Below are 23,323 nucleotides of genomic sequence, written 5' to 3'. Positions count from 1 at the left end.
GTGTGTGAGGTGTGCGGCTCAGGGACACGGGGCTTGGTGACACGGTGTCTGCCCCCCAGGCGTCCGCAGTCTCAGAGAGGGACGGTGACCTGCTCAGGGCCTTCCGGAGTCCCTGCACTGGCTCTTTCTCCTTGGCCTTTTCTCCCATCAGGACAGACCGTGGTCAGGGAACACCTCTTAGGGCCCTGCTATCGCCCCCCCCCCCCCATCCCCAGCGGCTGCCCAGCTCCCCTGTCCTTGAGCCCGTGTGCCCTCAGCGCCTGCACCTGTGTGCCCGCCTGTGTCCCCGAAGTGCTCTCCACCCCGAGCACTGAGCTGAGGAGGCCAGAGCTTGTGGGAATGTGTGTGTTTTGAAATTAATGGAGACTATTAAATTGGCCAAGCGTGAAAAGGGCTGGATCGGTAGCCCTTGGCTTGTTCTCCGGAACGATCCGCCAGCGCTTGGCGAAGGGCTGCCGAGTCGGCTTCAGGCCTCCCCAGCTCTCCTGCCCATTTAGCAGAAGGGCCCCGTGTCCCAGGAGTGACGGGGTCTGGCGCAGCGCGTCGAGGCCACCCAGGAGCGGGGGTTCCCTTTTCTCCCCCTCGGCACCCAGCTCTGTCCAGACGACGAGGTTTAGAGGGGGGTTGGATCTGCCCTCTCCAGACCCCTCGGGTGGGCTCACCCACATGCCAGACCCTGACCCAGGGCCTCCAGGTGAGGTCTGGCCTGGGCCCAGCTCGGAGGCCTCTGAGATACCACGGGGCTTAAAGAGAGTCAGCGGATCCAGCCCTGTTTCCTTCCCTCCCAATTCCCAGCTGTGTGTCAGCTGTGTGACCTTGGGCAAGTCACTTACCCTCTCTGAGCCTCAGTTTCCTCCTCTGTAAATGGGGATAAGCATGCACTGTGGGGATAACCAGGCCCTGGGGTTGCTGTGAGTGTGAAAGAAGACAGCTGGTGAGATGCTCAGTACAACGTCTGGGACGAGTAAACCCCTGACAGATGCCAGCTCTGTGCTCGCTGCTGTCGCTGCTGCTCAGAGGACTGCTCACGCCCTTGGACGGGGCCTGCTGTGCACCCAGGGCTTGGCTGGGCTGTGACAGGGTTTGGTCCCTCCATTCGCCGAGTAGGCTGAAGGCACCTCCTTCCTGTCCTTTTGATGGTGAATGAACAGCCCAGGGTGGCAGAGAAAGGGGCCCCCTCCTGAGCCCTAGTCTTTTGTATTTGGGGTGTCCTGACTGTGAGGGTGCAGGGCGAGCGGGCCAGGCCCCCCCCCCCACCTCTGCCGTAGGGCCCTCAGTGCCTGCCCTGCCTTCCCTGGCGGAGGGGTGTACGTCCCACAGGAACAGCCTGGGTAGGGCCAGGACGGGGAGCAGGCCCGGGACGCGCCCTCTCCAAGATGCCCATGGCTGAAGTGCTCCCTGGCGGAGCTCCAGGCTGAGCCTGAGCTGCAGAGCCCAGCCGCCCTTCCTCTCCCCTCTTCAGGGTCTTCCTTTGTTTCAGAAGCTCACCTTTTGGGCTCATCTCTTTCATTTGCTAATGATTTGTCCTGATGCTTCCCTGGCACCGTCCCAGGCCCCTTCCCTGCAGTCCTGAGCTGCTGCTCGCTGACGGGCGCAGCTGTCCTGGCAGCCGGGCGGGGCTGGGCTGGAGGGGCTGGTGTGGCCGGCCGGTCTCGGGGCCTCGGGAGCCCAGGGCCATGGCTGCTCACAACACAGACTGAGGTACATCGGTTCCTCGAGGCCTCAGTTCCCACGTGTGCCTGGCCTCGTGGGGGAGTAAGGGACGGACTAAGGAATCTCAGAGGGAAGGGGTGGGGGGCGGGAAGAGATTAACCAGAGATCGTATATGTGTTTATGCGCAACCCATGGACTCGGGCCACAGGGAGGTGAAGGCCTGGGGTGGGGCGGGAGCCGGTGGATGGGGGGCAAAGGGGGGAAATGGAGGAAATCTGTGATGCTCTTAGCAATAAGATACATTTTTACAAAAAAGAGGAAGCGTGAGTTATGCCTGTAATGCCGTGTGCACCGTAGGGGCTCAGTAACGAGAACTGGTTCTCATTAGTGAGGTTCCGTTCCCACCCACAGACCTGTCTGAGGGCGGGCCCCCCGCTGCTCGGTGCCGTGTGTGGACGGGGTCCGGCCCATGCTGCCCATTGCTGGGGGTGGGGGTGGGGCGAGAACGCCTGCCTAGTAGCTCCTGTGGCCAAGGACCCTTGGGTGGCGTGGGCTGTCCAGGGGCACATGATGGGCAGGGGAGCGGAGGGGAGGGGCGGGGAAACAGCCGCTTATGTCTATTGATGTCGGGAGGCAGAAGCCAGAGAGGACTCTGGAGCCAGGAGCTGGGTGGCTGAGACCTGGGATGTGGACGTGGGAGGCCGTGAGCACAGATGGGACTGAGGGTGGAGGGCATGGTCAGCTGGGCCCCAGGCTGGCACCGCGCATTGGTTCACTCCCCGCCCACCCCCCCAGCTGCACCCGCTCCCAATGGCAACAAGTGGTCCTGGGGCCGCAGCACCCACCCCTGCACCGCTGCTGCCTCGCCGCCCCGGACACTGTAATTGCCATAAAAATAGTAGCTTAGCTGCGCGTAGCATGTGGGGAGTGCGCCGGCTGTCAGCCATTCCCCTGCCAGCAGGGCCCGCGTCTGTTTTATTGTTGCCGCCTGGCTGTATTTCACGATGGCTTAAACACCATCAAACGCCACATCCCTTTTGAAAAGCAAGAGCTGCCTTGCTGAGGATGTTGAGGAGAAACAGGAACATTAAAATCCACGCGGCAAATGGCCCAGCGTTGACACTGGCGACGGGACCTTTGCAGCTTCGACTGTTCAAGGAGCTAAATCCCGCCTGGAAGCCGGCAGGGAACTTGCCCGGGTCGTGGCTGAAGCCTTGGGGTTTGGCAGAGTGGGGACCAGGGGGTCGTAGGCAGGCCCAGGGGCCGATGGACTTCTAGGGGTCACCTGACCGCCGCCTCCTCGGCCTTGACCTTAACTCAGATTCATCCCCCTCCTAACAAGTGGTGCCGAGCAGGGTGCTGGGGTCTGGGGCTCGGGGGTTAGAGTGGGGGCGCACCAGGGGACACAGAGGCTAGGGCTGCGGTGGCCACTTAGGAGCTCCTGTGACCTTGACCACGACATGGCTCTCCTCTGGGCCTCGGTTTCCTCGACTGGAAGCCTGGCAGCGCGACATCCCTTCGCAGGGGATGGCGAGGCTCCAGAGGCCACGTGCACACGCCACGGGCCATTGGAACCCGATAAGTGGCGGCCGTTACCACGGAGAAAGTGGGCGTTTGAGCTGGAATTGATTTTTAAAAAATGTTTAGCCCACCTATTTCCGCTGAAATATAGGTCCAATAAAACCAGGGAGCCGTTAACACAGAAATAAAAGGAAACAAGAGGCCAGGAGGGCGCTGACCGGGGCCCCTCCAAAGGACACGTCATGTGCCCCTGGCCACACCTGGAGCCCGTGGGCCTCCACATCCTTGGCAGGTGCTTTCCAAGCTGCTGGCCTCTCGCTGGGCTCCGGGTTGTGGCCCCCGCTCAGCCCTACCTCCTGCCACTTGAATCTGATGTCTCGTCTGCCAGGGAGGCAGCGTGGCTGCCTTTGTGTTTTATGCTCCACGTGGCTGCTCGGGGCAGCCCGGCTCCCGGAAACTACCCTGGTCTCAACCAGGTCAAAACCAGGCCGAGAAGTCCATCGCCACGGAATACGAAATGTGGCTTTGAGCTTCCTGGCAGCCAGGGCAAAATGTGAAACAAGATGTTAGGTTCTGTAACTCCGCACGTGGGAATCAGTTTAAACAGCAGCTGAACGCCTCTGTCTCGTTCTTTCTGCTCTCTCCCTTGTTCCTCCATTCTCTCCATCGATCACCCTTACCAGGGTTCTTTATTTTCCCTGCAGATGCGTCCTGCCTTGCTCCAGCTCCCCCTCCAGTCTCACTCCCTCACTGCACTCCCCTCACATGGCGTGGCTTCCGCCTCGGGAGGCGCCCTCTGCCCTCTTGTTTGTCGCCATTCATCCCTGTGTCCGTTGGCTGGGTGTCCTGGCCTCTTGCCCCGCCCAGGCCCACTGGGTCTGCCGCTGCACTTTCTCTCCTGTGAGCCAGTGACTAATAAGGGTCCCCCCAGGGGGCCGGCAGAATCCTTCCCTCCTTAATGTGGCAGTTTAAAAATGTGTCACCATTGATTTGAAGAAAAGGCTTGTTCCTGCTGAGAAAAGCGGCCCGGAGATTCGTCTCGCCTTAGGAATCACGCAGGCAGCTGCATAAATTCCAGAACCACTGAGCTCTCCATGCAAATGCTGGCGCAGAGCCCGCAGCCAGTGCTCCTGGGGCTGGCACCCCACTGCCCTCCCCCTCCTGTTCCCGCAGCGACCAAAGGGGGCCCTTCGCAGGGAAGGGGGAGTCCTGGTTGGAAGAGCCTCTCTCTCTACCTCTTTGTAGCTAGTTAAGCCGGAGCTGAGCACGTGGCTAATGCCTTGTCGTGACATGTTTTAATCCTGAAGGAGGATGAGTGGCTTCCCGGAGGGGCTCCTGACAGCCAGCCGAGTGCCCCCCACACCCGGGGCCTCCCCAGCCCTCGGTGGTGGATCTGCTGGCTGCACAGTGGATCTGCCCTGAGGGTGGGGTTTTACCACCTGGACGCCCTGTCTTCCGACATTTTCCCACCCTGACCTGGAAGCGGCTGGGGGTCATTTGGTCCATCCCCCGACTCCAGCCGGGCCTTCGCCCCTCTGGCTGGTGGGACCTGCCTGCTATATTTTGTCCTCACCGCTGGCCCCTCCCTTGCCCCGCAGCAGCAGACGGCGGTCCCCCTCCACCCCCCCCAGCAACGCTCCGAGCCCAGGACACCCGTCCTCAGATGACCTGGGAGGGCTTTAGCATTCTCGCTTTTCAGGTTGAGGAGCCGTGGCGCAGGGCTGCTGTGGTGACTTGTCTCCAGACAAGCCAGGACACTTGAACCACGTCTGCTCCCTGTGATCTGGGTACTTCCCACCCTGTCACCTTTGAAGGAATGAGTGAGTGCACGAGGGGGGAAGGGCACATGGTAACCACTTACAGTTCTGGGTGTCCTTCCGGTGAGCAGGTGTGGAGTCAGCCCAGGATGGGCAGGTGGCTGTTTGGAGAGCGTAGGGCCCTGGTCCCTTTTGTCATCAGCGGCCACAATGGCCGCCTTGTGGCAGTGCCGTCTGCCCTCCCGGAGGCTGCCCTTAGCCTTGACAGTCTCTATCGCTGTGGCCACAGCCGGCGCCAGGACAGTGGTCTGCAGGCTGCACTGGCTGAGTGAGGGTGGGGAAGGCGTGCCTGGGGATCCAGTGAGCTCTCCCTGGTCTGTGCAGCCGTGAGCAGGGGAGCCGGGGAAGAGGTAAGCAGGCAGTGTGCAGCCTCCCTGGCTGCTGCGGGTCCCTGGGAACATGTGCCGAGCCGCCATTTACCAGCTGGCGCAGGGGAGTCTGCGGGCTGCCCCCAGCGGCGCGGCCCCAGCTGCGGAAAGGGCCCCGCGAGGCACCGGCAGCCGTTATGGAGGAGAGGGGGGGCTTTCTTTTCCCAGGCTTCCTAAATGTTATTGCCTTTATAGGCTTTGGAAATCAGTTTTACGGCCTGCGTTGTCTGCTGAAGTACGGAAGGCATGGGAGGGGAAAGAAACCACAGTCAGCTGGCAGGGGCGAGGGGCAGGGCTCAGCTGTGCCCTCCTGGGCCCGGTCCCTCTGTAGACAGGGACCATCGTAGCTGGAGGCAGGGGGCGGGGATGGTGTGTGCCAGCCGGGACCCTGGAATCTGGTGGGAGAGGCAGCCGGGGACTTCGGGACCTGCCCCTTTTGTTGGATGGCCCCCATGGAGCTGGCTTGGGATGGTGAAAGCCACCCCCTCCTCCTGGATGCCCAGCGACACCAGCTGGCTCCCCTTGAGTGCCATCAGGGGCACCCGCCAGCCCCAGGCAGTGTAGACGTCTCGTGTAAGTAAAGAATAAGCCCTCTGGGTTTTGCCAGCTGAGATGCAGGCCTGGCAGGGGCTCCCACCGGCAGAGTGGGCCCATCAGGAGCTGGGCGCGGGGGGTAGGCATTCAGTGGGAGCCCCCAGAAACCCACACCAGCCCTCCTCCCTTTCCTGGGACCGAGGACCCTGGAGGGAGGCCCTGCAGGTCTGCCCCAAGAGAAGGCTGCGTCTCTCCTCTTAATATGCGAAGAGCCCCCACAAATCAATAAGAAAAATGGGCAAAAGATGGAGACAGGCAATTCCCGGAAGGAGGGAAACAAATAGCCAGTAAACAAGTGGAAAGATGCAGAACTTTGCAAGCAATCAAGAAAAGGCTAATTGAAATGGGAGGCGTCATTCTTCTCCCTGCAGAGGCGGTTGGAAGCTCTGCTGCGAGCAGGCACAGGTGCAGCCGGAGGCGGGCCCTTTCCCGGCTCCCCCCCAGCCGCTCGCACCAGTCCCGCGCACAGTAGGTGCTTGGAAATACTTGCTTGGTGCCAGAAAGCACATAGGACTCCTCTCTGCTCACAGAAAGTCTCAGCAAGGCCACCACCCCTGCCTTCATGTCCCTTGCTTGCCCCGGCCACGCCTGCCTGCTGCTGGAGGTGCTCCTGGAGGGGATATTGGCTCCCAGCCTCATGCCCACCCCAGCCCCCTGGCCCTGGGGGTGCACACGCTTCCTTGGCGGTGACCCTGGCCTTTGTGGGCCTGCCTCTCCTGGGTGGATGCTGCTTCCTGCTGTTTGGGGCGGAGCCTGTGGTTCCAGCGCTCTCTGCAAGCTCACCGTTGGTCAAGGGCACACTGCCAACGCGAGTGAGGCGGTCCTCACAGGGACCACACTGGAGACGGGGACCCCTAGAGTTGGGCAGCTCTGGCTGTTATCATGGCTCCTTCCAACACCCCTGGGGCCCTCGATTTGGAGAAGTAGAGGCTGTGGCTCTCCGGGCATCCTGGCTGGCACCCCCCAGCGTCTGGCGCCAGAATCTCTCCTGCCTTTTCTGGTTCCTCCTCATGCCCTCTCCACTCCAGCCCGGGGAAATGGTTTTGGGGTTCATACCTGCATGTTCTCTCTCACCTCCTGGCCTTTGCGTGGGGACTTCCCCTGCCAGGAGCGCCCTTTCTCCCCCTTCTCACCTGGCTGGCTGGTCATGCTCTAGGGTCCTGGCAGAGGTGCCATCTCCTTAGGAACCTGTCCTGGCCTGGGGTGGGTATCATAGCACAGTCACTCCTTCAGCGCTGTGTTCATTCAGCAGGCGCTGGGCTGCCAGGGAGCTGTGACCCAGGCAGCGGGGACACCTCGGGGCTACACAGTCACCTGTAATGATCTGACCCTGGGCAGATCTGCCTGGCGGGTCAGGAGGGGGAGCCAGGTGGCACCCCGGGTGCGGCTCAGCTTGCTGCACGGAGAGCAGGAAGCCACGCGAGGCCCCAGCCAGGTGCCCTTTCTCTGCCTGTCCCTGAGGGCAGCCGCATTTGCGGAGCCCAGCGTGGCCGCCCACACAGAGCCCTCGAGGAGGAGGCCACAGGTCATTCTTCAGATGCTTCAGTCCCGGGAAGCTGGGTCTCCGAGTCCTTGAATTGTCCTCCCGCCCACCCATCCCTCATGAGCCTCCTTGGGCAAAGTCAGCCGGCAGGAGAGCCTGGCCCTGAGGGTGGCGCCAGCCTAGGGCTCCGTTCCCCGGACCCAGGTCACCTCCTCTTGCTGGGTTCCTGCCTTCCTGTTCTCCTGCTCCCATGGCCTAGCTTCCTCTAGGCTTCATTTTCCGGTTCCCCAGACTGAGGTGGGTGCAGCCCCCCTTCCAGCTCCTGCTTCTAAAAGGCGCTGGCTGTAGAGTAGGAGCAACAGGGTTACAGCAGAGGGTGTAAGTGCATTGGTGGGCTGGTCAGGGAGGGCTTCCTGAAGGAGGCGGCCTGGAGGCCTACTTCCCCACAGTGGTATCTGGTGGGGGCCCATCTGTGCCTTTCCTTCCAGGCTCACTGACCCTCAGTCAGGCCTCCTCATGAGGCCTCATATGGGCCAGGACGCGGGGCCGTGGGAGGAGCCTGGGCAGGTCGGGTGCAATGCTAACCTGTCACTGTGGCCTTGGGCAAGCTCCTTAGGCCTGGACCTCGGTTTACTCGTGTGAAAATGGGGATACGCCAGAACAGATCCTGGTGACAGAGGTCTGGCACCTGGTGCCATGGGGCCGTGCTGTCTTGCCTGTCACAGATGGGTGCCCCTTTAGGAAATCCCCCGATTACGAAGGCTCAGATCTGGGCGGCCACATGGGAGGAAGCGTGTTCGTTAGAAGGCTCAGGCACGCTGCCTGGCCGAGCCAAGTGTCTCTCTGCGCCAGCTTCCCGGGCACCTCGGCCTCGCTGTGAGCACATCCTGTGTCTTCCTGGTGACAGGTTCTCTCTGCCAATCCCTGGGGAGCTGGGGAGGGCCTGCTCAGGGAGCAGGGGGGGGGCGGGGGGGGCGCTGCCTCTGGTGAGACCCCTCGCCCCTTGACCCCCTTTTGTAATTTCAGTTTTAAGGAGGACTCCGTTCCCTTTCTCCATCCCACCACGACTAATCCATTCCCAGGCCCTGATCCAGGGGAAAGCTAATTAAAGAACCTCTGCTCTTAGCTCAGCTGGGCTTGGAAGATTCCCCGTGGGCTGGAGTATCTGAGAGGGGGGCCTCGGAAAGAGCGTCCATAATAGGCTTACCCCCACCATGCAGGCGGGAGCCAGACAGCCCTCCGCCCAGCACTGCTGTGATCCTGTGGGCCCAGGCAGCACGGCCCCTGTCCGCAGTTTCTGCCAACGGGAGGCTGTGCATCCCCCGAGAGTTTCGAGGGGTGGGGGACGGGCCCCTCACCGCATGTTCCCCAGGAAAGGCGCAGGGTACCGGCACCCAGAGGCTCTGCGGCTCCTGGCTGTGATGGGGAGGTCCCTGCTTCGAGGCCGTTGCAGTGCCTGGCACAGAGCAGATGCTCAGTGAGGTGGGCTCTCTCCCTCCCTGCTCCTCCCCTCTCGAATGCCCCCCATGCCAGCATCCTTTCTTCCAAGAGCTGACTTGCCTCTCAGAGATTTTAATCAACCAACCTCAGATATTCATTCAACATTTCCCAGCAGAAGGGAGTCCCATAGGGCAGGGGCCTTGGAGATCCCTGTTCGCGGCTGTCTCCCACCTGAGCAGGGCCTGGCACGTAGTAGGTGCTCATTAAAGACTTGAGGATCGTGTGGTTGGCAGTCAGGTCCTGAGATAGAGGTTGACTGCTCTCACGGAGTCTGTACGGTTGCTGCCTTCAGAAACCGCCCACAGGGTCTTGGGGGGATCACTGGGCCCCCAAATGTGGGGAGGAGGTCTTAGAGCTGCCCTTCCAGCTGCGCTGGGCTCTGGCCAAGCCTGGTGTAACCCTGGGATGAGTCAGGGCCGTCCGCTGCCACTCGAGCCCCCATCCTTGCCCGTTCCCAGGCCCCTGCTCCCCGCTCCCCTCCGCAGTGCCCGGGGGGTGGGTGGCAGGGAGAATTCAGACCCAAGTTCCCTGTGCAGGGACCTCTCGGGGGCTCTCGCCTGCATCATGGAAATAAAAATGATAAAAACCTACCGCTGAGTTCTGGGCGGCAGTAAATTACTTAACACCTGGAACAGGTTGAAATGTGGCCACGGTGGCTTTTAATAAGCCCGTCTCCGATGCAGCCGCTTCTGCGAGGAGCGGCCGGGCCCCTTCTCCAGGCATAATTTCCTCGCCTCCCAGGCTTGGCAGCGGCGCAAATAAGATTTCACTTCCCTTGTAAATCTCCGCGGGGGAGCGAGGATCCTCTCTGTGCCGTCAGTTAGCGGCCGAGAGAGCCTGTTCATGGAGCCGCTGGAGGAGGGGGTCCCTCAGAGGCGCCCCTGGGGGGCAGCGGGCGCCGGGAGGCAGGTGCTGGCAGGAGGACCAGGGTGTGGAGGGGCAGGGAGGCGCCAGCGTGTAGCGCGGAGACACTTTGTTGGGGCGCCTGCCTGCACATGGATGAGCCAGACCTCCTGAGGCAGCATTTCAGGGTGGCTGGGTGACCCCGGAAGCTTCTGGTGCCTCCCAGGCGGGGTGCTGGGAACAGACCACAGAACTTGGGTGTGGGGTGTGGTTGGGGTGTTAGACTCTCCCTGGGTTTGGGCACCTCCCCTCTGGGATGCTTGGTGAGGCCAGAGACCCTTCCTGGGAAGTGGAGGCAGGAAGCTTCTAGAACCTGGTCGTAGCAGGTGAGAGGAAGCTCCAGGTACAGGGGTAGTGGCCACTACTCTTTCTCCACTTGAACGGGAACTTTTGGTCCCGAGTCGGACCAAACAGGCAGAGTTGGATTCAAGAAGCAGGGGTCCTGGGGTGCCCCTTGACCGCAGGGTGTCACCCCACACCTGCGGGCACCTCCGTGCCGTGCAGGTCCTGCGGTCTCTTTGGGAAGAAAGGGCTGGAAGCTGCGTGGCTGGTGTGCGGCATGGCAGGCGCTGCTGCACGGGGAGGGAGGGTCCAGGTTTGCCAGGAGGCCACCCGTGCCCTGAGGCCCACATGGTAGGGAGACAGGGGTGCTTCAGGGTTAGCTGGTCCCTTCCACCTCCCAGAACTCGTGCCCCCAGAGGGCCCGGCCCGCTCTGCTTGCTCCCTGTGAGCTGGGGGCAGGGCACCACTGCCTCTCAGAACACCGACGCCTCTTCGGAAAGGGTCCGTTATGTTGGGGGGTCTTCTTTCCGCTGCCCTGAAATATAGATCCTGGAAACACCCAGGGGGCCCGAGAGTCCCCCTCAGGGCCCACGCTGGTCTGGGCATCCAGCTCCCGCAGGAAACTTACTAAAACCTAGATGCTGGGAGCTCGGGATCCTCTCTGTAGGCTTCGGAGAGCAGACCTCGGTGTGGGCGGGCTTTGGGGAGCAGGCCCCAGGCTGCCAGGACGCCTCTGCGGTGCTAGACCTGGGGGCACTTGGTTGTGCTGTCCCAGGGTCTGCGGAGACACCCGGCCTCCTTGTACAAATGCCACCCAGCTCAGCACCTGCTGCGGCTCAGGGATGCTGCCTAAGCCCAGGCGTGTGGCAAGGTGGGGGCTGGCACTTCGCGGACGACGAGCAGAGGGAACCCCAGCTCATAGGCCTTCACGGTGGCCGGCACACGCTGGCAGGCCTGGCGCTATCATGACAGTAGAAATGAGAGCGATGAGCCCTTACCGTGCACGCTCTACAGAGGTGGAAACTGAGGCACCGGGAGTGAGTGCTGGGGCCGTGGGTCTCACCCCGTTCGGAGGGACGCCAGGGGCTCCAAGGCCTGGTCTGAGGAGCCCTCCAGGACAGCAATAGCTCTAATCCAGTGGCTCCCAAATGCCCTCGACCGTGGACCCTCCCTGGCAGAACCTCCATTAGCGCTAAAGCCGCGGTTCTCAACCACTTTCCCAGGGGTCACCTGAGACCATCGGAAAACACATCTATAATTGCATGTTGTTCTTGTGGTTAATCACTATGCTTTCATTATGTTCAATTTGTAACGATGAAATTGGGGGTCACCACACCCTGAGGAACCGTATTAAAGGGTCGCGGCATTGGGAAGGTTGAGAACCGCTGCTCTAGAGGCACGGTTTGGGAACCCAGCCTTCCTGCCGGGGCTTGAAGAGAACCTTGGGGGCCCCCTGGTTTGTGCACGACTGCCAGTGTGTGGAGGGTGAGGTGAGCTGGCCTCCCCCACCCCTACACCCCCTGCCCTCCTGCGCCCCCACTGTGCGCTGGCCCTGGGCGCTCACCTCCTGTGCTGCTCTTTGGCCTGGTCCCTTTGGCTGGCTCTTGCCCTGAGTGGGTGGAAGGATGAGAGAAGGTGGGGGGAGAGGGTCGCCCGTGGGATCAGAGCCTGCCGAGCCACCCCGGAGGGCCACATGCCACCGACAGACATTGAGAAGGAACCTCGCGTCCTTGGAATAGAAGGAGAAACTCATTAACCTGCATCCAGACGTGAAATCTGATCTGAGGCGGAAGTAATGACTTATGTTAATTCAGCAGAAGCTGCCGCCGCTGTTCTCATGGAGAGTTATTCTTTCCTGATGTGAGATCTCAGATAAGGCCTAAAGGTTGTGAAAGTGGGGGTGTAGTTAGAGGCCTGCATCTGGGCAGGGGGTGCCCGGGAAGTGTTCGCTGGCGGAGGAAGAGCCCGTAGGATCCCAGCCTCATCTGAATGCCCACAGGGTGCCAGCGCCTCATCTGGGATGACCCACAGCTCCTAGTACTGTCTCCACGTGGAGACCCTCTCGGAGTTTGCCTTTAGCGGGAGGTCTCCTTCCTGGGGGCCTGTGGGATGGGGTCAGAGGTCCCTCTCCTCTTGGGGCAGAGTCATTCTGGTTCCGATGGTGCCCCAACCCAGAGTCTCTATCCAACACCCCACCCCCTGCCACCCCCCCACTCCCCCCCTAACCCCCCCCCCCCACCTGCCACCGCCTGGGCCAGTGCTGCCCCGGGGAGCGAGGCCTGGGGATGGGGTGTGGGCGCCAAGACGGTGCGACAGACCCCTGGCCCCTGGAACGCTGGGCCCCGAGCCGAGAGTCAGCGGCGAGACGACGGTAAAAGTTAAATCTTTCTATTTATTTCAAGAAAGGACAAGGGAAGTGGACTTGGACATTTCATATGAAAACAGACAAACAGAAAATAGGACCAGATAGTTCATCACATTCGTGTCGACATTGACGTTTCAAGGCACCTACAGGAAGGAGGCGGCGGGTCGCAGTGCACTTTGGTTTGTGTTGTGGTCGTGGTGGGCGCGCGTGTTGGTTTCCAAAACCCTCTCTGTGGTGGTGAGGCCGGGAGTGAGGCCGGCGCGAGGCCGGGCCGGGTCCCGACGGCAGCAGGCAGCCGAGGGGCGGTCCCATCCCTCCAACCCCCAGACTGCTTTGCCCTTCAGAGAAACAGGGAGGAGACAGGGCTGTGCGGCCCAGTGCCTACGGGCTGCTCCTGCAGGGGAGGACGGGAAGGGGCCCCGGGGGGCTGGGGTGCCTGGGCAGGGGTTCCTCGGCAGCAGAAGGGACCTTGGTCACAGGCTTGCGAGAGATGAGGCACCCGCCTTCTGTAGGGGAGGGGCCCACCCTTCTCCAGGGCCCGGCTGAGGACCCCTCCCAGCCTCCTCCCCAGACCACCGGGAACGGATCCCGCTCAACACCAAAGGCCACACAACAACCTTGACCGGCAAAGGGGTCTGCTGCCGGCGGGTCTTCATAACATTCCCTCTGCAGTGTTCACGCCCGGGGTGCTCTCAGCGGACTTCTCCCCTTTGCCTCCCGTTCACACCCTCCTGGGGACATCCGTAATGAGCTGGCGTCCGCTCCAGCCAGCTGGCTCTCCACGTTCACCCCCTGCAGCTCCCCAACCTTCCGCACCATCGCTCCCCCCTTCTCTCCCTTCCAGAAGACAAACCTCACGTGCAGGGCCATCCAGACCCCTCCCCACGGCTCTCAGCATCTCTGTGAGCTGCAAGGCACCAGGTTCCCCGTCCAAAGAACCCCCCACCCACTGCAGTCTGGCGCCCGGCCCTGGACCCTGGGTGGGCGTCTCAGCGGGCACACCGGCCTGCTGGCAGGTGGTGTGCTGGGTCGGGTAGAAAAAAGCTAAGGCTAGTGCCTGGCTGGCGTGGCTCAGTGGTTGAGCATCGACCTATGAACCAGGAAGGTCATGGTTCGATTCCCGGTCGGGGCACATGCCCAGGTTGCGGGCTCGATCCCCAGTGTGGGGCGTGCAGGAGGCAGCCAATCAATGATTCTCTCTCATCACTGATGTTTCTCTCTCTCCCTCTCTCTTTCTCTCTGAAATCAATAAAAACATATTTTTAAAAAAGAAAAGCTAAGGCTAGTTTCAGGCTTTTGTATCTTCCGCCGGGTAGCCAGAACTTTCGGAAACAGGACCAGCCAGAGGTGGGTGGTTGCTGGGACTCTGCAGGCATGTCCCCCGCGCAGGGCAGGTGAGGCAGCCGCTGTTGCTGTGGCTTTGTCAGCTCGTGCTGCCTTTGCTTTTCTCCGTCTTGAGGAGAAAGCTTGGTTAGTTCCTCCAGGGGGTGGCGCAGGGTGTGGGAACTCTTGATGGGAGGGTCACACAGGTGGGACACCCATCCCTCTGCCTGGGGCTCGGCTCAGAGAGGGGTAACCGAGTCAGCCAGGCTGCCTGCGAACGCCGCCCACTGGCTGGATTTCCGCGTCAGGCTCCCAGCTGATGATCGGTGGGTCCAAGGGAGAGCGGAGTGAGATGCTTCAGAGAGGAGGAGCCCTGAGAGGCCCCTCGCGTGCTAGGCTGCCAGGGGGCAGGTGCCAGATTGGGGGGGGGGGTTGCTAACACGCCTGGGCCCTTTGCGCGGAGTCTGAGCAGGAGGACAAGGAAGCGAGAGGAGGGTTGGAGAAGAGATGACGGAGCAGCCGTGTGCCAGGCGCTGTGTTGGGCTCAGTGACCCGACTCGGACGAGCTCAGGGGCCTGGCACCCTGCCCGAGCAGCCATCCGCCCTGACAGCTGTAAAAGAGATTTAGGGGCGGTGACAGCGAAGACCTTCCTGCAAGGACTCCGGGCTCAGCGTTTCCGGCTTCCAGGTGTGGGGGACGGCGTGGGTGGGTGCGCAAGGACGGGGCTCAGGTGCCCTGCTCGCTCGGATGACTGCGGGGCCTCGGGCTGACTGCTAGGAAGTGGGGGTGAGCCCCCGCAGCATGCCCACTGCCCGCCTGGCACAAGCAGGGCACCTCGGTAGCACAAGGCCCCTGAAGGGTGGAGGGGGTGACCCCTGTCCAGCGGGAAGCAGGCAGGAGCTGCCCCGGGGCTGAAGGTCTGCCCAGGGGAGAACAGGCGCTTGGCCCCTGCGGCCTCGGGGGTCTGGGCGCGCCTGCAAATCCCATTTATGGTGGGAAAGTGGGCCTGACCGCAGCCGTAATGGAGCTTACGGAACCAGAGACAGACACTGTTAAAAATGCAAAGGGAAAAGGAGAAGGTAGAGGGAGGAGGAATCCAGAGCCTGGGGACCTTTCTGTGAGTGTTTTTAAAGAAGCAAACGTGGATTTTCCAGGCAAGTACTTGGAACATTTCAAAAGAAATGGTAGCTGCTTAAAAGGCAGAGTGAACGGTGCCCCAGGCAGCCGTCAGCCTGGCTGGGATGGATGTACCGAGCCAGCAGTGCTGAGGGTGTCGAGTTAGGAAAACAGCCGGTGGGACGGTGGTGGGAGCTCGGCATGGCAAGGGCCCTGCAGTGCGAGCAGGTCCAGGAGGCAGCCGGGACCCGCAGCCGAGGCTGGGAGGTAGCCCCCAGCGGCCCCAGGCGAGCCAGCCCCAGGGGTGGGCCACCCTCTGAGCCCCCTGCCCAGACTCCTGGATGGAGTGGTGATGTCTGTGCTTCCTCTCCCAGGAGGCACCGAGGGTGGGAATTTTGTGGCCTCTCTTTTGTAGCACAGGCAGCCCTTTGATGGGGCTGGGGGACGGCCTTGGTCTGGGGTTTTCAGAGGACCAGTCGTTCGGAGCAGCACAGTCATCCTCTCCGTGTCTCCCTTTCAGGGTCCTGGGGATGATAACGTAAAGGGCAGGGGGACCAGGACCTTCTAGTCCAAGAACCAGGAAAATCCCTGCCATAGCCTCATCAAGTACTTGAATGCTCCCTGTGACGGAGAGCTCACTGCCTGACTCCTCTGCTAGGCCAGTTTCTCTTCCCTGCCTTCAGTTTTCCCTTTACAGTTGGCCCCACGCCCCTTTCACTGACTGCAGGGAACGGATGGATCGGAGACACACCCATCCTGGAACAGAAAGAAGCAGAAAAGCTCATGGCTTGAGTCCTACTCTCTGACTGGCCTGGCCACTTCCCCTCACTTTGGACCGCCGCGGGCGGACAGAATCTGGAGGGCAGGGGGAGAGGCTCTGCTGGGGGCTGGGACAGCTTCTGAATGACTGTTGTCAGGGCCCAGTAGCCCACCCTGTCTTAGAGCCAGAGCACAAGGCCCCGGATGGAGGCAGACTTGGTTTCTCTGAAGGCAATGCTTGAGCCCCAGCTTCATCAACCCTGGGCACGCCGAGCGCTCTGGCCTGGGTGGTGTCAGCCTTCAGCTCCCCCAGCAGCTGCAAAGAGGCAGCCCCTGAGCCCGGCTTGTCAAATCCCGGCTACACGCATGGTCACTGGGGGCAGGTTCATAAAACTCGAAAAATCCCCTTTTCCTTCACCTCCAAGGAGTTTAATCTTTCCTAATCAATTTAGCAGACTCGCTTGGTTGTAAATGGTAATGATTTGCATTTTTGAGCCTTTCATCCCTCCTCAGGAAAAAAGGATGCTCCTCTGCCTGCATTCTGGAAGGCTGTGAATTGCTCGTTAGCACTCAGCCTGGCCGCGATCCAGCGCCAGGTGTCTGCTGCCCATCACCTGCGCCGACTGAACGCAGGAGGGGGCCTGGGCTCATGGGACGCCCACAGCTGACCCTGGCCATGTCCTGGCCCCGAGAGCTCGGTCTGGTCCTTGGGGGTACAGACTGCCGTGCACCCCGAGGCCCCTCCTTCCAGCAGGCGCCCCGGCCCCATTGCTCCCTGTCTGCCGCATCCAATTTTCCTTGTATTTTTCATAAGCATCAGCCTCAGGTGCCCAGTCCTCCTCCCTGGTGCATTCAGCAGACGCAGGTTTCCGGAGTGGCGTGGAATGGCTTTGGGACTCGTGCTGCCATTTTCGGGGGGGCAGGGCGCCCGCCCCTCGGTCCCCAGCTCCCAGGGGGTGAGGAGGGAGGCTCGGATGCAGCCCCAGGCGCGCTGCCCAGCCCCGTCTCCAGGCTCCGATCAGCCTGCTCGGACCCACGGGCGTCCCTCACCTCTGGTCCTCCGTCACCTATTGGACCAACTAGTTCCAGGATGCGTGGAGGGAGGTGGTCTCTGGAGCACCCAGCTTTACTGATGGGGGAAACAAGCTGTGGATTTGCAAAGCACACTTTCCCCGTAGCTCTCTGGGGGGCCCCCCAGCCCCTCCTCCCTCTCTGCCTGGCCTTGGGCTCCCCTTGTTGGGGCTGATGGGCTTCCCTGGACCTGTCAAGGGAGGGAGGAGAGGCACAGGCAGGAGGGGCCTTTATTCAGGCTTTGGGTGGGGAAGCCTGGGCCCCCCAGCCACTGCCATCTTCCCAGCCGCTGTCACCTCCTCTGCCAGCATCACCCAGAGCGAGAAGCCCCTGCCCCGGCTCCTGCCCCGAGCCCAGCACCGCGGCCCTGGGCGGGGTCGCCCCCTGGTTAGCCACCGGCCTGTTACCATGGAGGCGGTCCAGGAAGCCGGAGCCAATTTCAAGGAGAAGATGGAGGCTTCCTCAGGAGGCCACAGGAAGAGGGACGGAGAACAGGGAAGGAAAGGAGCTTCTGATGCACGTCATGTCTGTGGAGCCGAGTATGACTAATTAATAGATTTTATTCTTAGTCATCTCTGAAGCATTCCATACATTGGGCCCAACGCCTGCGCTGCGCTTAGAGGCCGCATTCGCAAAATGCAAATGGCTCGCCTGGCCCTGCTGCCTCCTCTCCTTCCCTTTTTTTTTTTTTTAAAGGAGAAATTTAAAGGAAAATTGCCGTGTAATAGAAAAGAGAGTCCAATCGCTACATCTAATTACCACGAAGGGTAAACCACTTAACCAAAGAAATGTCGTGGGCTTTTTTTTTTTTTTTTTTTTTGCTTTAAACCTGCTTTAAATGCCACAAAATGCACTCGTCCCCGCCGAGGCCAGCAAGGTTGCCCTGGCTGGTTAGAGGCTGCCAGGGTCCGGCGGGCCACCCACCGAAGGCAGATTCTAGACAGAAGTGGTGGCCCAGGACCCGGCTTGTCTTCACGGGCCCTGTGTCCTCACATGCATCCAGGGGGGTGGGGTGGGGGCCTCCCTCTCGTGTTATGTGGCCAGCTGCGGGGAGTTGGATCGGGCGGGAGTGGGGTTTCAGAGTGGACCTGGCTTTAGGCCCCTCCCTGGCTTGGGGGGACGTGAGGCAGCAGACATCCCGGTCCCGCTCTCAGAATGCTGGGAAGATGTTGGGGTGCTTAGGGCAGAAAAGATGAGGGCGGGCCCCAGGGCGCTGGCTGGGCCAGGTCTCCACGAACTTCTGCGCCTACAGGGGTGGGACGATGCGCGGGAGTCAGGCAGGGCCTGGGCTCTGAGCCCGTGTGAGCCCTGCCTGAGCGCTGGTCGTGCTGGAGCCGGAGTAGGAGAGGGACTCTGTCCTGGGGCTGGGAGGCCAGGCCTGCCTAATGCTCTGGGGGGAATGTTCCGCACAGGCTGGTTCCAGGCCTGCAAGGCCCTCCCTTACACGCAGCCCCACGGACTGGGCCCCCTACTGCCCCCGGGGCCTTCCCAGCCTCGGAGGGATGACCTGACCTCTGCCTGGCCTGGGGAGAGGAGGAGGGAGGGCCTCGAGTGGGAGGGGGGACTGAGCACGTTGGCAGTGGGGGCCTGGGGGCTGATAGTGGGGTGTCCAGGGGCCAACTTTCCTGGGACACTGGCGGAAGGCAGGAGGGGTGCCTTGAGGGAGGGGACCTCACTTCAGAAACAGCAGAGACCATGGACGCCTGTCCTCCAGCCAGCGCCCCACACCCGCGCGCACCCTCTCCTCCCGGCCACCCCCCCGGCGCCCCTCTGCCCCTCCGAGCTGCCGGGAATGGGGACGAGCCTGTGTCTGGAGGCCCCACAGGCCAAAGGGAGGCCACCTTTGTACACACGTGGAATTAAGGCTTGGAAAATCTCTCCTGACACTGAGAAAACAGGAAAAGGGAAAAAGGTTTGTTTCCAAATGCAAGGTGTCCCTGCCCCTCGGCCCGTCCCTGGGGCTGGGGAGCGGGGAGCCCCACTTGGTGGGACCCTTCTGTCGGCCAGGCCACGGCGAGCCCGGCTGCGTCTCGCCTCCATCTCACGCAGGTCTCGTGTCCGTTCCTGCCCACCCCCTTCCCTGAAGGGCCAGCAGCATCTTTTCATGTCCATCGAGCCGTCAGCCCAGGCCCTGGGCCCGCTGTTCAGCCTCGCCCTCCTGCCTCTGGCTTTTGTCAGAGCAGCTGAGGCCTTTTGAAAACGCCGCCACCAGCAGCTGGACCCCTTCTCATCCTCCCTGCCCTCCGGCCATCGCCGCTCCTCTGACACTGCTCTGCCCGGTGCAGGGCACGTGGCATGCTGGCGGAGGGCGACCCCGTTCCCGAGAGCAGGGGCACAGAGCGAGCAGAAACCCGGGCGCCCGTCCGCTCTTCCGTCCGGATTTGTGTCGTTATTTCGTCGTCTCACGGCTCGCCACGCTGCACCGTCAGCTGATAAATGACGGCCATGCTGCTTCCAGGGGAGGCAATCAACCTTAACTCTGGGAGGGCCCCGGTCAGTGCCCTTTTGGGGGCCGGCTTGTTTCTCGGGAGACCTGGGCCTCCGCCTCTAGAACAGTCCAGCTGAGTGTTTTGCACTCAGGAGTTTTTCCCCGGGGTTTTTCTGAGAATCTTCATGTCTTTTTCTGGGTGTTGTTTGAGCAGCCATGGAAACCATTAACTCTAATCGGCTGATGTAAAAGAACACACAGAACCCATCCCTGCACCAGCTACCTGTCCCAGGAGGAAGCAGAGCACAGAGAAGGACTGAGGTGACTGCGCGCGTGTGTGTGTGTGTGTGTGTGTGTGTGGGGTGGCGGGTGGGGGGAATGAAGATACTGGCAGTTAAAGGAAGTTTCTCTATAGCAGAAAGGAGCATGGCCCAGCTCTGGCCAACCTGAGATAGGATCAAACTGGAAGCATCCCTTGCCCAGGGTCCCCCCAGCCACCTGCCCAGAACAGACACGCCTCTGCCTTTAGGAACGTTTGTCCCCCCACCCCACTCCGATCCCCAGCACACCGTGTCTACTTACTCAATGATCATTAGGGGAAAGCGACATGTTCATGACTCTATTGTCTCAAGAAATGGGACGAACTGACCCAAGAAGCGCGGTCAGGACCGTCTCCGCGGCTCTATCGACCCGTCCGAGTTCAGAGACGCAACCTCGCGATGGGTGGATAGACGCGATTCCAAGTGGCCGGGGAGGCCGCAGCTTCCGGAGGGCTTCCACGGCGTGTGGTCCATGGAAGTGGAGAGGGTTCCGATAGGAAAAAGGGAGTTTAGTTTTTAATCGGTTACATCATTGTTCGAAGAACGCAGTAAAAGACGCGATATTTCTGGAAATCTGCGAGGGAAACGGTAGGGGGAGAACCGGGGAGAGACTGAGAAAAGCTCTTCCTCCCGCTCTCCCATCTCGTCGCTGCAGAGCGGCTGGCGGCGAGCTGCGTGGGGGCGTCCGCGTCCCACGGCGGCTCTCTGACGGTCCCCTCGGAGCAGGAGGCACGCACAGACGCGGTACAGGTAGTATCTTTCCACTTCAGGGGAAAACACCCTGACCCAGCCCTTCCTGCAATATTATTTTTAGTCCTTCCCTCCCCAACTGGCATAATTTGGTATAAATTATGTCTTCAGCAACGTCAACCCACCCCCCTCCCGTCTTCTGTCCTTAAAAAAACTTGTTTTCTCGGCTGTGTTCTAGAAGAGTGTCAGCCCTCCCCAAATGCTGCCGTTTGCTGGGAAAGTCGCCGTGGAGTTTCTTCTCCTTGCTGTGTCGGATGGCAACAAGCGGGGCAAAGCCACGGGGTCGCCGCGCCAGGAGGAGGTGGGAGCGGGGGCGGGCGGCCCGGCGGGCATCATGTGTAGGAATAGTCTACGTCGGGGATGCCGCCGCCACGGTAGCCCCGGGTGGTGCCGTAGCCGATGGTGTGCGTGCCCTTGCAGAGGCTGCTGCCGTTGGAGGGGAAGATGGTGTGGACCACGTACTCCTCTTTGGCGTGGTAAGGGTTAATGGGCAGCCTCTGCAGCCCCGGGCCTCGGAGTTCCAGGATGGAGTTATCCTTCTTGGTCCCCGACTCCAGATAGCTGTCCTTTTTCTGGCTGCCTCGGCGGTAGGCCCGCTCCCGGGTCAGCAGGTCCCCGGCCCGGTTCACGTACCAGCAGATGGCCCCCAGGACCAGGAAGAGCAACACGAGGGCCACAGCGCCCCCAATGATGCCCGCCAGGGGCAGGCCGACCATGGGGTTGGCATTCTGCTCCTGGTTGAGTGTGGTGGTGGGGCCGTAGCTGTCGGCTGTCTCCGCCTTGGCGCACACGGGCGTCTCATCGGCCACGTAGGTGTTGCCCGTCTCCATGGTGACCATGCAGATGATATAGGTGGACTTGGGCTCCAGGGCTGTCAGCAGGTACTCCGTCTTGTCCCCCTGCACCAGGGTCTCTGTGATGGAGCCCACGGCCGGGCTGTGGCCCAGGCGCAGCCAGCTGAGCCGGAAGGAGGAGGCAGGGAGCGTGGCCTTCCACGTGATACGGATGGAGTCCGCTGTCAGGGGCTTCACGTGGATGACCAGGGTCTTGGCGCCATCGCCCGTGGCCATGGGGTAGTCAAGGTTGGAGTCGGGAAGGCGCAGCCCCGGCCGCTTGGCCTTGAGGGTGAAGAGGGACCCCTGGGGTGTGGTGGCAGAGGCGTGGTTGCTGGCGGTGGTCTTGGCGGCCGCATGGGCCGCGCCGCCTTGTGGGCCCGCCTCGAAGCACTCGTCCATCTCGCTGGTGATGTCCTTGATGGCCATGCCCCGGACCTTCTCGGGGCCCTGGCACATGAGGCCGCGCACATTGACCACGGCCGCCCGCGCCTTCACCCAGTCCCGCAGCCACATGAGGTTGCAGCTGCAGAACCAGGGGTTGTTCCGGAGCAGCAGCTGAGCCAGGTTCTCCAGGTCGTCGAACAGGCCGCGGGGCAGCGTGGTGAGGTTGTTGTTGGACAGGTCCAGGCGCTCCAGCTCGCGCATCTTGGCCAGCGTGTTGTAGGGGATGTGGCTGATGGCGTTGTCCTGCAGGTAGAGCTTCTGCAGGTGGGCGCTGGGCAGGTTGAGGGGCGGGGCGGCCAGCGAGTTGCGCACCAGCGAGAGCTCGGTGAGGTTCTGCAGGCGGCTGAAGGTGTCGTCGGCGATGCGCTGGTTGGCCAGCAGGTTGCCGTCGAGCACCAGGCGCCGGAGGCTGCGGAGGCCCTTGAAGGCGTGCAGCGGGATGGTGGAGATGCGGTTGTCGTCCAGCCGCAGCTCCTCCAGCGTGCGGGGCAGCCCCGAGGGGATGCTGCTCAGGTGGTTCCGGCTCAGGAAGAGCAGCTTGAGCTGCCTGCTGTCGGCGAAGGCGTCCTCCTCGATGCTGACGGTGGACACGGAGTTGTCGTCCAGGTGCAGCTTCTCCAGCAGCGGGATGCGGGCCAGCGAGTCCCTGGCGATGGCGCGCACGTTGTTGTCCTGCAGGTGCAGCTCCCGCAGGGAGCGGGGCAGGTTGACGGGGAACTCGTCCAGGGCGTTGTCGTACAGGTAGATGACCTGCACGCTGACCTTGGTCTTGAGGCCCTGGGGGATGCCGGCGTTGGTGATCTGGTTGTTCTGCAGGAAGAGGGTGGTGGCGTCGTCGGGGATGTCGGCGGGGATGGAGGTGAGCCCCCGGTCGTTGCAGTAGATGAAGCCGTGGTCGCAGCGGCACACGGAGGGGCAGGTGGTGCTGTCGATGACCTCCGTCAGGAAGGCGATGAGCCCGTAGCAGAGGAACAGCCAGTCGCGCAGGTCCATGGTGGCCGTGGTCATCACGACAGTGGCCGTCACCGTGGCAGCGGGAGTGGTGGTGGCGGAGGCGGTGGGGTGTGCCACCACCATGGTGGATGGCGGGGGGAGCCGGGTCTCACCTGACCTGGGGCCTCAGCACCTGCAAGGAGCACAAGACACGTGCGGTCAGAGGGCGTCGCGTCGCAGCGGCCACCCGCGTGCCACCAAGAGGCCGCTGCGGGCGGGGACGTGGGGCGGAAATCAAGCCTGGAGGCACAGGCGCCCGGCCCCTCCGTGCCCAGGTCATGTCACAGGCAACCGCTCAGGCTGAGGTGGACTCTGGCTAACTTCAAACCTCAGTGGGAGAGGCATGCTGCCCGTGAATGAGACGGAGGCTGCCCGCCCCCCTGGACGGCGATCCCGCGCCTCGGGCGAGGCTCCTCGAGCCACGGCCACACCGCAGCTCCGCTTTCTTCTTTCAAGATCTCACACTGAACCGGTTTTCACGGCCAATGCCACACGTGGCGGTCCACGTCGATGGGATGGATTTAGGGCGTGTTTTATGGATTCCGAGCCATTTCTCACTGGAGTGAGGAACTCACATCTGGCTCAGGCCCAGGGTTTGCCGGGAGAGCTTGTCTCGGGGAGGCCTGCGAGCTCAAAGGGGGGGGGGGGGTGACCAGAACCTGCGGAAAAGGAGCTGCCAGCGCCATCAGTGCTGAGCAGTGGAGAGCGGGCACTTCATTGTCTGGTGTTAAAACATGTCCTGTGTCACTCGTGCATTTTATAGACAGAGGACGGAGGTGTCAACAGAACTGCTTTC

General features: G+C 61.9%; 2 protein-coding genes across 5 annotated transcripts in view; one reads left to right on the top strand and one right to left on the bottom strand.

Moving 5' to 3' along the window:
* The window catches only part of MACROD1 (mono-ADP ribosylhydrolase 1), a 128,544-nt gene that overhangs the window by 17,157 nt on the left and 88,064 nt on the right, over positions 1-23,323 (top strand). The gene's annotated exons all lie outside the window — the stretch shown is intronic.
* FLRT1 (fibronectin leucine rich transmembrane protein 1) lies at positions 20,481-22,626 on the bottom strand. Its single transcript, XM_081099766.1, has one exon. It carries the CDS (start codon positions 22,609-22,611, stop codon positions 20,587-20,589), a length of 2,025 nt encoding a protein of 674 aa, XP_080955892.1. The 5' UTR covers positions 22,612-22,626; the 3' UTR covers positions 20,481-20,586.

The sequence above is a fragment of the Myotis nattereri genome, assembly GCF_964212035.1.
Source record: "Myotis nattereri genome assembly, chromosome: 9".
Lineage (NCBI taxonomy): Eukaryota > Metazoa > Chordata > Mammalia > Chiroptera > Vespertilionidae > Myotis > Myotis nattereri.
The sequence above is the reverse complement of the archived record's forward strand: the minus strand, read 5'-3'. Positions and strand labels throughout refer to the sequence as shown.